Source organism: Takifugu flavidus, chromosome 16 (assembly GCF_003711565.1).
Source record: "Takifugu flavidus isolate HTHZ2018 chromosome 16, ASM371156v2, whole genome shotgun sequence".
NCBI lineage: Eukaryota > Metazoa > Chordata > Actinopteri > Tetraodontiformes > Tetraodontidae > Takifugu > Takifugu flavidus.
In genome coordinates, this window is record NC_079535.1 from 8,800,961 (window position 1) to 8,814,758 (window position 13,798).

General features: G+C 46.1%; 4 protein-coding genes across 10 annotated transcripts; 1 reads left to right on the plus strand and 3 right to left on the minus strand.

Annotated features, from left to right (window-relative positions):
* Window positions 1-8: 8 nt before the first annotated feature.
* aldh6a1 (aldehyde dehydrogenase 6 family, member A1) lies at window positions 9-5,056 on the minus strand. The gene is made up of 12 exons (XM_057059213.1): window positions 4,913-5,056; window positions 4,529-4,570; window positions 4,377-4,451; window positions 4,040-4,201; window positions 3,804-3,882; window positions 3,241-3,543; window positions 2,999-3,120; window positions 1,970-2,159; window positions 1,356-1,537; window positions 1,099-1,278; window positions 295-393; window positions 9-217 (listed from the first exon to the last, which is right to left on the minus strand). Exons 1-12 carry the CDS (start codon window positions 4,949-4,951, stop codon window positions 113-115), a joined length of 1,578 nt encoding a protein of 525 aa, XP_056915193.1. The 5' UTR covers window positions 4,952-5,056; the 3' UTR covers window positions 9-112.
* A 94-nt stretch (window positions 5,057-5,150) lies between these two features.
* Window positions 5,151-6,918, plus strand: gstz1 (glutathione S-transferase zeta 1). 7 transcript variants are annotated; one of them, XM_057059235.1, is made up of 10 exons: window positions 5,251-5,372; window positions 5,550-5,588; window positions 5,679-5,730; window positions 5,802-5,869; window positions 5,973-6,053; window positions 6,138-6,263; window positions 6,335-6,410; window positions 6,480-6,532; window positions 6,606-6,655; window positions 6,748-6,918. In XM_057059235.1, the coding sequence occupies exons 2-10, from the start codon at window positions 5,571-5,573 to the stop codon at window positions 6,872-6,874; spliced, it is 651 nt and encodes a 216-aa protein (XP_056915215.1). In that variant the 5' UTR covers window positions 5,251-5,372; window positions 5,550-5,570; the 3' UTR covers window positions 6,875-6,918. The 7 variants fall into 7 exon arrangements, with proteins under 7 accessions (XP_056915211.1, XP_056915213.1, XP_056915212.1 ...); XM_057059231.1 differs by lacking the exon at window positions 5,802-5,869 and having other exon boundaries at window positions 5,151-5,372; XM_057059232.1 differs by lacking the exon at window positions 5,550-5,588 and having other exon boundaries at window positions 5,176-5,372.
* A 34-nt stretch (window positions 6,919-6,952) lies between these two features.
* Window positions 6,953-10,039, minus strand: zgc:163014 (uncharacterized protein LOC100038766 homolog). The gene is made up of 13 exons (XM_057059212.1): window positions 9,880-10,039; window positions 9,643-9,813; window positions 9,473-9,578; window positions 9,285-9,401; window positions 9,099-9,212; window positions 8,836-9,010; window positions 8,629-8,757; window positions 8,277-8,464; window positions 8,005-8,201; window positions 7,837-7,928; window positions 7,706-7,760; window positions 7,519-7,616; window positions 6,953-7,432 (listed from the first exon to the last, which is right to left on the minus strand). Exons 1-13 carry the CDS (start codon window positions 9,939-9,941, stop codon window positions 7,203-7,205), a joined length of 1,734 nt encoding a protein of 577 aa, XP_056915192.1. The 5' UTR covers window positions 9,942-10,039; the 3' UTR covers window positions 6,953-7,202.
* Window positions 10,040-10,940: 901 nt separating this feature from the next.
* On the minus strand, window positions 10,941-13,728 carry tmed8 (transmembrane p24 trafficking protein 8). The gene is made up of 5 exons (XM_057059230.1): window positions 13,184-13,728; window positions 13,019-13,100; window positions 12,845-12,935; window positions 12,091-12,384; window positions 10,941-11,970 (listed from the first exon to the last, which is right to left on the minus strand). The coding sequence occupies exons 1-5, from the start codon at window positions 13,291-13,293 to the stop codon at window positions 11,753-11,755; spliced, it is 795 nt and encodes a 264-aa protein (XP_056915210.1). The 5' UTR covers window positions 13,294-13,728; the 3' UTR covers window positions 10,941-11,752.
* Window positions 13,729-13,798: the final 70 nt, after the last annotated feature.

Genomic DNA, 13,798 nt, shown 5'->3' on the forward strand with positions numbered 1-13,798 from the left:
GTCACAGACCATCTGCACACGTGTTTCTTATACATTCTATTATTTACAGAGAGTGGTTGTGAATTTTGCTCTATGTGGAGACAAAGGGTGGATGGAGATGGGCCGAAGTTATTCAGCGTCCCATAGTTGGCATGGTGACCGCAGGGCTCTTCAATGTGGCGTCTTCAGCTTTCCACTGGGAGGTGACAGTTTTAATCTGGGTGTAGAACTGGATGCCCTGGGGAGGAACAAAAGCAGACATAAGAAAAGGAAGGCCTCCGCGAAGATTTTAATAAATTGAGTAAAATGTCCCACTTGTTTTCCATAGAAGTTTGTGTCTCCTCTGAAGGATCCTCTTGATCCCGTGAAGGAGAACATAGGCAGTGGGACAGGGATGGGAACGTTCACGCCAACCTGCAAAATAACAATTTTTGCCTCTTTAGTTTCATGGGCTTCAAAAACAATCTTCCAGAATAGTAAATTGCTAGGATGAGAGCTGCCATTTAAAAAAAAACTAGCTTACATGACAGCACCAAATAAAGCATCTTACATTTTAGTTTATAAAGCAAAGAATTGTCTTATGAAAGGGAAGAAAAGCTAAAAAAAATCATGTTTTATGAAGGCACTGCATGCTGGCATGGCACAGTCTGTTTTATATGCATGAATATGTTTGGACACACAGAGGCCTTTTGCTGAATGTTCTGGGAAGGAAAAAAGGAAAAATAGCCGTTTGTTGCGTCGAGGTTTGGAGAGGAGAACAGCACATGGCCCACACCGCATTCCCTAACATGTGAACAGCAAACACAGGACATAACTCAGGCTCCACAGGCAAACAAACAGGTTAAAACGCTGGCTGTATTTATGTTTTAACATCGCCGGGTCTGCAGGAATCCCGTTTGAGCGTATTTTAAACCTCCCCCCAGCTTCCATTTCCCCCTATTTCCACTTTACATGCACACATATTTGCTGTGACTATTCTAGCCTTGACCAGAGGAGGGGAGGGGGAGCGTGTTTATTTTAGGTGATGGCAAACAGGGCTTTACTTGAGAAGGAAAATCATCGTATATTTAACGCGTGCGACGGTTTTCGAGAACGTCTCACTGTTTTCGCACCGCTCACCTGGCCCACGTCCACCTCGTGAGTGTATTTGCGCGCCGTGGCGCCGTTGGTGGTGAAGATGGCTGTGCCGTTGCCGTAGGGGTTCCTGTTGACCATACAGATGGCATCATCCAGGGTGTCCGCCTCCAGAACCACCAGCACAGGCCCGAAGATCTCTTCGGTGTAGCACTTCATGTCAGGCTGCCAGAGCACAAACATTGACATGCAGCGGTGCTCAGGGGGATATTTTTGGGGTACACACGTCTGGAGACACGCACCGTCACGTTGCCGAGGATGGTGGGACCCACAAAGTAGCCGCTCTCGTAACCTTTGACTTTGACGTTCCGGCCGTCCAGCAGAAGCTTTGCGCCCTGGTCCACGCCGCTCTGGATCAGACTGCAAACTCTCTCCTTGGCTTGTGGTGAGATCAGAGGCCCAACATCTGCCCCAGGCTGGTCTCCTAACAGGGTCCAAAAAAAAGCCAACTATATGGTTACATACTATAGCGCTGGCTTAATGTGAACTGACATCCAAATGTTGGGGCCAGCCCCCCCTCCTCCCGGGACACTCCCTCAAAAATGGATACCTTTGGGTTTCCTGTCTACTTATACAGATCCTTGTCACAGCAACCAATCAATCTCAATTTTACTTGAAATTAACCTTCTTTTTAAAAGGATTTGATCCTCTAAATCACTATTTAGGTCTGTGCCGCAGATCTGGCCACAAATTTGCAGCATGGCTCACTCAACAAGCCCTCGCTGTGTAGTTACAACAGGGCAAAAGGTGTGGTTAGGTCGGTGTGGGTGGCCCTGACAGGACCGGTCCGAAAGGCCACAGGGGGCTCAAGAGAGAGGGAAAGAGGGGTGAAGGGTGGAGTGACTGGGCGCGGCACCTGCGTTCACTCGCAGAGCCTTGGCTCGCTCCACCAGTTCCGGCAACCAGCTCCTCGCCTCGCCCACCAGAATGGCTGTGGACAGAGCCATGCAGCGCTGTCCTGCTGCCCCGAACGCCGCGCCCACAAGCTGGTTTAGAGTGTTCTCCTTGTTGGCATCCGGCATTACCACACCATGGTTCTTGGCTCCCTGGTGAGTAAGAGATGTGGTTAGCTCTTTGCTGTTTTATCTCCACTTCACAGCTGATTCGTAAAAAGTGATAATGTCCGGATAAAGTCAAAACAGCAGAGGGCACTTTTGTCCAGTAAACTTGTTTTAGACTTACGATTAACCATAAGATGAATCAAACATATGTCACTAACCCTATTTGGACAAAAGCGTCTGCTAAATGATTAAAGTGTAAATCTACGACGTCCAAATAAATACAGTTGAACTTCTCAATTATGAAGTTTTTTTTAAAAATGGATCTCTGTTTTAAAATATCTCACATTAAGGCGAGTGGCCTTAATTGTTTTGGACAAGAACAGCTTTCAGTGCTGGGAATTCAACATTTTCCAATGATTTTTTTTCTTTTTAAAGCTCCCAAAAAACTAGGTTACTGTGCCATTCTGTCAACACTGAAGCGTTTCACATCAAACGTCTACTGGTGACCTGACCACAGTCACATAAAATAAAGTGCCTGCTAACCGACATGTGTGTTCAGGACCTCGACTAAATGCATTTTTGTACACTATTGAAGTAATCTAGTAGATTACCCTACAATATTACCGGTAGACATTTAACCTTGATATAAGTCTACAAAGCCAAACAAACACCCTCATTGCTTTTATATGCTAATTAATTTATATTCACATTTTAGGTAAAGTATCTACATATTAGCAACCCATCTCTTTAAAAAACAATTTTAAACACTAGTCCGAGTTGCTCAGCCAACAGTGCGACGCAAACAGCTTCAAGAATCTGTTGGGGAATGCTGCCACCTGCTGGACATTTATAGTAAGTACCGCCACCCGCTGCTCGATACTCACCATGTTGGACTGGACTCTCTTTCCATTTCTAGAGCCTCTCTCATAAATATACTCGCCAGCTTGATTTGAACCAACAAAGCTGATGGCCTTGATGGCTGGATGGTCACAGATGAAGTTCACAGCTGTGACAGAAAAGATTAATAGGCGAGTATAAAGACTGCTAATTCACACGTACCAATACCACAATATAAAGACTGCTCTCTGACTCACAAGGGCTGCCTTTCCAAGGCTTCACATCTTACCAGCATGTTGGCCATGGATGATGTTTAGTGTTCCGTCCGGTGCGCCGGCATCCTGCAGCATCTTGGCGAGCAGCATGGCACAGGTGGGCACTCGCTCTGAAGGCTTCAGCAGGTAGGTGTTGCCACACACCATAGCCATGGGGAACATCCAGAGAGGGATCATGGCGGGGAAGTTGAAGGGGGCGATGCCTGCGCATACACCTAGAGGCAGGCGGTAGGTGTAGGTGTCCATGTCTTTGGTGATAGAGGGCAGGGTTTCGCCGAGCATCAGGGAGGTGATGCTGCAGGCGTGCTCAACGACCTCTGGAAAAGATAGGAAAAAGCTTGATTTAATTAGCTTTTTTTATATATTGCTGAAATTGATAAACTGCTTATTATGTGTCCTAAATCTCTCCTTGGTTTCCGAGAACATAAAAACAAAAACCACTAACTAGTGGCGATCTTAAAGGAATCTGTCCTTTGCTCTGGCATAATTCATTAACTATTGTTGCAGCCACAAAGCAAATGGCTCCACAACCCTGAGAACATTTACCACTTTCTTGACTAGCTCTGCATAAACTTACGCAATCCTCTGAAAACGTCCCCCTCCGCATCTGCAAGGGTCTTTCCCTGTTCGTATGTGATGGACTTGGCCAGTTCTTTCTGTAACAAGATTCCCAAAGTGAGTCTTTCATTGGGCCACGTCAACAGCGGGAGTGTGAGAGAGACAGAGGTGATTTAACAGGTTAATGAGGTGAATCAAGAGTTTCTCTTTCATCACTGAAGTGGAACAGTTGCACTTTCTGAACCTTTGCCTTACAATGTTATCTTTGATGAGCTGTTGATACCGCAGGAAGAGCTGCTGCCGAGCCAAGATGGACGTCTCTGACCAGGAGCGATAGGCTCTTGAACACGAGTCCACAGCAGCCAACATCTCCTCCTGCGTGGCTTTGGGGACGCGGTAGATCACTTCATTTGTAGACTGCAGGGGCAAAAACAAAAGAGTATCTGAGATTTGGTTTTTGCATAATCATTAATACAATTTAATGTCAAAAGTGAATTGCCATTTTTCTTGTGATCCCCCTGGAAAACAGGACTATTGCCACTTTGCATGAAAAGATAAGTGGATTTTTAAGGCAGGAAATAGAAATGCTTACGGGATTATGAATATCAAGCCATTCTGAAGTCTTAGACTCAATAAACTTCCCATCAATAAACAGCTTGGTGGTGGGCTGTGAGGAGAAAGATCACAAGTGTGCATTAACATGTTTACACAGTGTTATTATTAACTGGTAATTATACAACTCACCACAGAGGAGGAGTAACACATGCGCCCAACTCTCAAGGGGACCTAAGAAATGAACAGTAAAGAATGTAAAGCCATTAAAAAGTATATACTGGCTACTTTTGCACTGCTTAGAGACTATAACTGCAGTTAGTGCAGGTTTAGTTTACATGTACTTTTGATACATTTCTTGAACCAAAAGTTTTTGCTAAGAACCTAATTAGGAAAGCGAATGTGAAAACATAAAACTGTGCTGATTATATCATCGGTGTCCTGGTTCAGGTACGAAGAGTTGAAACAGGCCAGTGCACAAGCCTGCAGCACATAATAGTGTGTAGAGTCCAAGATGTCAAGTGTCAATGCATCATTACATACAAGAGAGGTTCAAAATGTAAAATATTTCCATACCTTTGTCTTTAAAACTGATCTTAACACTGTTGCAGCCATGGTGGAAATTAGAATTCCTGGAGGTCGAATGAATCTGAACTGTTCTGCAGATTCAGCCACCAAGAACAGGCCACTGCCGGATTCGTTCCATTCTTTCGTTCGGGGCGGTACTGACAGGAATTATGGGCTTTCTATTGGTCGTATGGCCGCATAGACCGGCCTTGTCGGTTAATCATTGGACAATACGGCTGGAGAGGCTTGCGTCTATTGGTGGAAGATTACGAAACCCGGAAGTCATCGCTCGGTGAACCGAAACGCCTGGCAAAATACGAAAGCATTAAAGTCGTAATGATAGTGGTTCATTCAAGTTTCGAGCGTGCGTTTGCATGAGTTGCGTGAAAACATCTGCGAGGGCCAGCGGGAAAGTCAAAGCAATAAAGTGGTCACCGCAATGCACTTGTCCCTTGTTCAACTCGCCAAGGTAAAGCACATCAACAGCGTTGAATGTTTGCTAACGATATGTAAACTGGAGTCCAGATGTTGCTTAGTCATGGATCAAAGAGTAGGTAGGAGGGGCGGTGGGGGAACCTGCCATTGGCTGCTGCGTGCTGATGTTTAATCTCCATGCACACTTGAAGTTATTGTAGTCTTGTTGAAGGAAAATTGAACCAATTCAGCAATGGCATCCCAAACCAAGGTGACACAGTCAGCATGATTTCGATTTTAATGGAAAACCTGTGCTTCAAAATAGATTGATTGAATTTCCTTTGTGTTTTAATCTACAAAGCCTGTTCTTCATGGATACTTCAGAAGCTCCTGCTCCTGGAGAGTTCGGATCGGTAAGTAAAGTCACACCACTTGACTGACCTTTTTTAGTGTAACAAGGCAATAACCAATTGGTGTGTGGCAGCCTTTGCTCTTAAAGGTGTTGAATTTGACCAGGTTCCAGTTAATCTAATCAAAGATGGAGGTCTGCAGGTACAGTGACCTTCTAATGCCTCCCTACGCTACTCTATTACATCATGCGTATTCTCATTGGCATCATCATAACTGAATCTTTTGTATGTTTTTTATATTTTAGCTGACAGAGCAGTACAAGACATTAAACCCTATGCAACAGGTGCCTGCAGTAGAAATCGATGGCATCACTCTGTCTCAGTCAGTGAGTCCATAGACATTAGTCTTTCTAAGCTTCAGCTTTTGTGAGATCCTGGAATATTTGGTAAAATGTTTCATCCCTGCACAGTTGGCAGTGATCCAGTACATCGACGAGACGCGTCCGGGACCTCGTCTTCTCCCAGCAGACCCAAAGAAACGCGCTCAGGTTCGGATGATAAGTGACCTCATTGCCTCAGGAATTCAGCCGCTGCAGGTGAGCACTGAGCATCCCAAACGGTCGACCAGGCTGGATCACGAGTCAGTGTTGGTCCCCCCACATTTCAGAATTTGTACGTGATTCAGAAGATGGGAGCGGAAAAGATGCAGTGGGCCCAGCATTTCATCGATCGCGGCTTCCGAGGTGGGCGGGTTTCTTCCACCTCCTCTCAGAGCAGCTGATATGTGACACTTTCTCACCTTTCTCCTCCAGCTCTGGAGCCTATTCTGAAGGAAACATCAGGGACGTACTGTGTGGATGACGAGGTGAGCGTTCCGTGTAGAAGCACCATTTCTCAAAAGGATGATACATAAACACATCTGACACTGTTTCCCTCAGATCTCCATGGCAGACATCTGCCTGGTCCCACAGGTCTACAATGCAGAGAGGTTTTTAAATTTATTAATTACATTAATAAGCAATTGCCAACAAAAGACAAGGCTTTTTCCCCTCTACAGCCATGATCTGTCTTCTCATCTAGGTTCAAAGTGGACCTGGAGAAGTATCCCACCATCAAACGGTTGAATCAAACCCTACGTGAGATCGAAGCCTTTAGAGTGAGCCACCCGTCCTGCCAACCGGACACGCCTGAAGAGCTGCGTGGTTAGAACCGCTCGCCCGTCTGCAGCGTTAATAAAACCAGTGAAAACCAGTTTCAGCGAGATTTTCCAAAAAGGAGTGAAACGTTTGAGAGCAATTTGACTTTATTCATTTTTCAAATCCTGCGTTAACCCCTCATATACATAATAAATGCGGACGCAAGCGCGTAATGTGTAAAATATGAAAATTTGGATTTGTGATGCAAATCGAGCCTCTGTTGTCAGCCTGTGGGGAGCAACTATGCAGTTACAGATTTAAAACTTTACAACTTTTACTGACAGTCTGAGAGAGCATAAAAGCAAGTGCCCAGTTTGGATTTCCTTCCCGGCGGTGCCTTCACTTGTCGTCGGGGATCTCCAGGATGCATTTGAGTGTGTCATTGTAGAAGGTGCCGCAGCAGTCCGACCCACCAAACAGCAGCAGTGTGCAGCACACGCTGCCATTTGCTCTCTGCTTAGACTTCTCGGTGTGTTTTGAAGCGGAGCTGCTTAGATTTATCATGCTGTGCCCTGCACGAGGCCTGGAGCAGAGCAGAGGAGAGGACATCGAGCTCCACGTGTTGGTGTCTGAAAAAGGGGTGGGGGGGGGGGGGGGCGAAGGATTTCATGTTCACAACAGGCGATATCCAAGCTGTTTTCGCCAACAAGCTCACCGATGTTGATGATTTGTACGTCCTGCAGGGCTCCGATCGCACTGCAACCACCGCAGACTAAAATCCTGTTGCCTGAAACGGGCGCCGCTGCATGAAACCTGCTCAGGGACACAAAACAAAACGGGTTATTCTGTCCTCAGGACACTCCGCTGCGATACCCTCAGGGTGACTCCAGCCCTGTACTCACCCTCGAGGCAGCGGAGGCATGTTTCCACATTTGGCAGCCGCGTACTCCATGAATCCTTCCCAAATAAGGAAAAAAGTATCGGGTCTAAAATCTGCTCAGCACTCCCTTATGCAACCACAGAATTTTTTTACCCAGGTCCAGAATGTGGAGGTCGTTGAGGTAGGTAGCCGTCGTACGCCCTCCAAATATTACCAACTTATCCGACATCAGCGTGGCCGAATGCCTGGAGCACAAAGACAGTTGGTGTTGAGGACAAGCAAAATTTGGATCGAGTCTGTCATTTCGGAACAAAAACGGACCCGAAGCGAGGCAGAGGTTTGTCCCCCTCTACGATGGGCTTGTACCAGAGCTGGAACTCTGGGTTATAGATGTACAGAGCACTGCTGCACAACTTCTCCCCAGAGCTGCTGCTCGGGTGCACACCACCAAAGACGAAAAGCTCTTTCTTGTAAAAGGTTGCAGAATGATACGCCAATTTCGGAACATTCCCCTTAGCCTGAAACACAAGCACAGCATCCTTTTTTTCGTTTCGAGTCGTTAAACATGACATTCAAGCTTGCGGCAAACCCACAGTGACAATCTTCCAGTTCCACGTCAGAGTGTCGAGGATGTAGAGCTCGCTGTAGCGCTGAGCCTCCCTCAGGCCTCCGTAAACAAAGACGGATTTAGAGTCCGGGTCAAAGGTGGCGGAGTGCCCTCGAGCGCAGGGCGGCACGGGTCCAGAGGCGGAGGAGTTCATGGGGAACCAGAAGTCACTGTCTGAGAGCAGGTCATAAAAGGGAAACATGGACTGTTTGTTCAGCGTTGTGCTGCTTTACAGCTCTCCAGTCATTGGCTCCTCATCGGCTGCCAGCGAGCAGGCGGGCGTGGGTAATGATCAATAAACATTGTATGGGCCACATACTTCAATCAAGCCCACCGACCTAACTCGAGCTTCCACAGGGAGTCTTTGCAGTAGTTCTGATCCATCGTCTCCCCTCCGATGAGCACGGCCGTGTCGGGGTCACTCAAACACATCGTGTGGCTCCAGCGCTTCGATGGACACACTGAAACTAATGACGTAGTCCATCAGAACCTCCCCTCCCACCCCCGTCCTACCACGAGAGGTGAAAATTAATCTTTTTTCCGACCTTCCCGGTTGTCGCTCTTTATCTGCGCCGTCATTTCTTCTTGGCTGTTCATCCTGGACAGCCTCCTTTTCTTGGGGGTTGAAGCCCGGTCCAGGTCCTCACCGAGACTGTCCATGTCCTCAGAGCTCCAGGTCAGGCGTCCCCGGCTGATAACAGTCCGTCTGGGTGTCTTTTCCTCGAGATCACAGGGGAAAAAAAAGGTACGTCATCCCATCAATGCAAATATTAGCCAAAATAAAGCGATTAATCAACACCAGTCTTACTGTTGGCCAAACTGGGGGCTTATCTCTCATTGTTGATTCACTGGTGTCAATTTTGTTCACTTGGATCTCACCACAGCAAACACTATCCTCCAGGTGGGAGGAGTCAGCAGTTATCTGTAACGCAGGGTAGCAAGAGTGCACTTTTTGCTGATCAGAAATTTGAAAAACCCAATTATGTGATCTCACCCTTTCATTCACGCCACTTTGGTCGAGCGTGCAAAACAGATCGGTGGAGTTGTGCGGGTCTGGGAACAAACATTTCTTTTGAACCTGACGAATGCTGTCGAAGACGCCGGCTGTGTCCTGGGTCAGGAAAATATCCAATAAGCTCTCTATGATCTGGTGAGATGATCTACTGATCACCCGAGACCCACCTCACCGCACACTGTGAGCACAATCTTCCCATAAAACCCTTTCCGGCCTCTCTCTGCTGCCACTGTGAGCACATCTCCGCTCCAGTCTCCCTCCCAGATCAGGCACCTGGGGTCATCAAGCACCTTGAATGGAAGATTTTTGCTGCTTGAATATAAATACCTCAACATACCTGTCATGTGTTGACAGAGTCCCTATTCTTTGGGCCGGAAGTTCTGCACCGACCACCACGTCCACCGATATTGTGGCGTCGCCGCTTTTCCATTCTCCAAGACCAAAGACGACCAGCTGCTTGGGAAGTGGAAGAGGAACGTGGGCTTGGAAACACTTTCGGTTGGACTTGCTGCGGATGAGACACGTTTGAGCCGTGGCGTTGAAGAAAAGGCCACTTTCGAATCAGAGTTTCTACCTGATGAACTGACGCGGGGCCTCGCGCAGGGACCAGAGCAGGTAAAAGCTCCACTTCCCCATGTTGTCTTCTGGTCATGAACCACGAGAACGGCGCGAGGAGCTCAGCTGCAGGCTCAATCGCCTGTGATTGGCTAATGACTCTCGCGCACGTTGGAAAGCGACGCAATTTATTAATTAGCGGAAGTGCGACGTCATTAAACACCTGCTGCACCTCGGCCAGGTACCAATTATATATTGATCGGATTTTAAAGAAAAGACGAAAAGAGATAATAGCATCTTTTTTGTAAAAAAAAAAAAAAAAGTTGGTTTTTTTTGCTCATTAGTCTACAGTAGAAGTGTGACACAAAACCAATGACATTTTTCGCGAAAAATGTTTTTCTTTGTAATTCCAATTGGTAACGGCAGAGGGGGCTAATTGCTCAACGTTCGCCAAGGCGTGGTCGTGCTAACTTAATATATTATATCCGCCCAAATAATTGTTGTGAATGGAACATTTTTAATATTTGCAGCGCCAAGTTGGGGATATTATAAGCACACTAGCTCTTTTGATGCAATGGGAAGAAAAACATATAGCAATGCACTGTTGGCCAAGCAATAAAAATTTCAAGACTGTTGTGTTCTTACACTTTAAAATAGAACCAAATATTGATGCACTTGTCATTTGAATTAAAACAGTACTTCATGGCAGTAAAACCACTTTGTTAACATGTAATTACTGATTATATTTGAGAGACCCATTAAACACTACAGAATAGAGACGCTGACTTGGGAGTAACTTGCCTCTGGGGAGAGCTGAAAATAAACCCTGTTTCATCATCGCCTCTGTTTCACAATCATCAATCCTCTTGTGCCTCAATTTAATGGAAGCACGAGGGATCATCTGCATTCTAATCTTGGGTGAGCTGTGAAATGATGTTGCCTCAGCAGGAGCTGACAGATTCCCTCAACAGGGGACCCCACAGCTTGGAAATCATCCACAAAATATCACACTGGGAATATAGCTGCTTTTGTATGCTCATTGTGCCCATATAGATGATGTCATCACACTAAACACAAAGATGGATAGATCATCTCTTTATTGTTGAATACAAATTTTAGGAAACAAATTTTCTGGAATTTTCTACATGTCTGACATCGTCTGTGCTCTTGGCGCCGTTTAAATAAAAGGGAACTAAAAATGACTCAAAGGACAGAACAGAGTGGAATAAAGCTACAACATGCTGAGGACTTTAAAAAAACGAACACACTGACCTTTACTGTGACAGAGCCGTGCACAACCTACATTCAGATGAAATGTTACGGCTTTCTTCCTTCAAAACAGCAAATTAAATGAGATGAGTGGTGAGGCAAATGTAAATATTGAATCTTTATTACATAATAAGAGCTTTATGTGATAAGGGCAGACTTTTATTTGGGTCATAAAAAGCAGACGTTGGAAAACTGCTGCTTTAGTACATTCATCTGAGGTCTTTCAAAAACACACTACTGACGGTAGACAGGGTTTGGATCATTATTCAGCCTGCGATTCACCCAAATAAGTCTAAATCAGAGGGACACGAACATGTGACAACAACAAAACGACTGACTTGGAAAAGCAAATTCACAAAACTGCTGATTAAGCACCAGGATTGACCGTGCAGGTGTTCCCTGATCACTGTGGACACACACATACACACGCATACACACTGGAACGTCACACAAAGGCAAGACACTGCTGTAAATGCTGCAAAACGTCACCACTTATGCAAATAAAACCCAGCGACACAAGTAGATAATAGTAAAAATAGATATGCCTGTATTTCAATTTTTATATTATAACTTTTTTTTTTAATGGAATCAAAAATAGTTCATAGTTTTTAAGTGCGATGATGTCAGGCACTGTAATAAACTCTGTAGTAAAGCGTTTTGTTTCGCCACAGGGAGTAAGAGTTATCAAACTTGAGGAGGTAAGTGCCTTCACCTGGAAACTCATGGCTCCCCCCGTTTACAGATAAGTGGCTGTCCTGGCGGTAGACAGCTAAGATTTCAGACAGGTTGGAGTTGGTCTGCGTCTTGGAGCCCTTCTCTATGTCTCCGTTGGTGACGGGCCCTGTGACAGAGGAGCAGAAAACCCGCAAATGTCAACACCTCTCTGACATCAAAGCTAGAGGCTAATGTATCAAAATGTTAAAATAAAAAAAAAAAAATAAAGATGCAACAACTGCCTGACCTTCCAACTCCTCCTCTTCATCTTCGTCATCGCTGGACTCACTGATGTGCACGGTGATGGAGCGGCTCGTGACGGGACTCCAGTCGAAATAAATGCCGAAGCCGATGTCGTAGCCGTCCGTGGCGAACTCCCAGCACATTTTCTTGGCCTCCGGGATGGTGGGAACGTGCACCGTCATGATGTCGCCTCGGTACACTGTCACCACGCTGTCCTCCTCCGCTCGGAGCTTTGCCTTCAGCTCATTCAGGGCAGCAGATGTCCATGTGGTCGGTGGTTTCAGGGGCGGCCTCTGGGCTATTAACAGGAGCAACAAATGCAAAGCAGGGCTGCGACATTACGTTCCACAGCTTGGAATTGCATTGGTTCATATTCCGAGATTTATCATTACCATTAAATGTTTAAACGTAGATTTCACAACTGCATACCGGTATATTATTTACAACATTGTGCACCACTACAGATTACAGAGAAAGGATGCATCATGTCTCAGTGTAAGATTGCACCCCTAATTTATTCATGCAGTTGCCGTTTTTATTATTTCAGCATCTTTTTTTTTAAATCACTTTTTTAATGTATTGTTCGTTTTTAATGTGTAGCTTGTGTGTATGTAAAATCTATTATTATTTTTTTCCTCTGCATCAGTCACACAAATGTTAATGACACACGCGTGACATTTAAAGAAACGACCCCGTGGAAGTAGTTCGAATAAAACTTGATATTTTGCGTAAAATCACAAGAGCAGCAGCTCCCCCACCTTTCTTGTCAACATCGAGCTGACAGTTGCCAGCACTGTTCTCCTCTTCTCCCTCCCCATGGAGTGGCTCAGGAGGGTCCTCTTGATTACCCTCAAAATGCACGCACACGCAAACACACACAAGATGTTACAGCTTAGAAAAGGAAGACTGCTGCACATGTGAACACAATCTACCTGAGCATGCTGCGCGGAGTCCTCCATACCAGCTTGTTTTTTGAATGGGGCGCAGCTCTGTGAGAGGTCCGTACTCTGGAGCCTGAAAACAGGATAGATGGCTCATAGGATACAGGAAGTACAACAGAGTCTCCTCCTTCAGCACTTTCTGTAGCAACAGGCTACCTGTCCGGCGGTCGACTATCGAACTGTTTGGACGTTATTCCCGGAAACGAAGAGATGGAGAGGGATGACAGCCGGGACTGCAGCTCTGATGTGTCTCCTGGTGTCTCCATGAGGGTAGAAACGCACCACAGGCTGGCAGAGATGTGACCCCGCCTCTCCAGCAGCCACCGGGGGAGGAAACAAACTCACCTCCGGTTACCGATGATCGCTAACCACACTACTTACCTAATCGTTTCGATCGCAAAACGTTGCTCTTTCGGAGCAGCGCTGAAGAAACGTGTGCGTCACGGCGTTTGTCAAGCGTGCCTTTTGAGTAAAGCTAGCACGCAGTGAAAATGCTAACTATTATCTCGCTAATGCTAACCACGTCCGCAGATCAACGCGTCTCTCCACGGCGCACCGCTGGCGCTTGGACCTCGATTTCATTTGATTTAGATCCAAATCAGGCGGTTGGAAAATGCCGATGCAAATCGTAGCCCCCGTGCGACGCCTCTCTGCCAGCAGAAATCCTTCTGCCTCCAAAGGTTCCGGGAAAAAAAAAAAGTTTTGACACTTCCGTGTTGACGGAAATGGAAGAAAGTGCAGCTGTGCTTCAACACCAAAGACGCGGCTTTT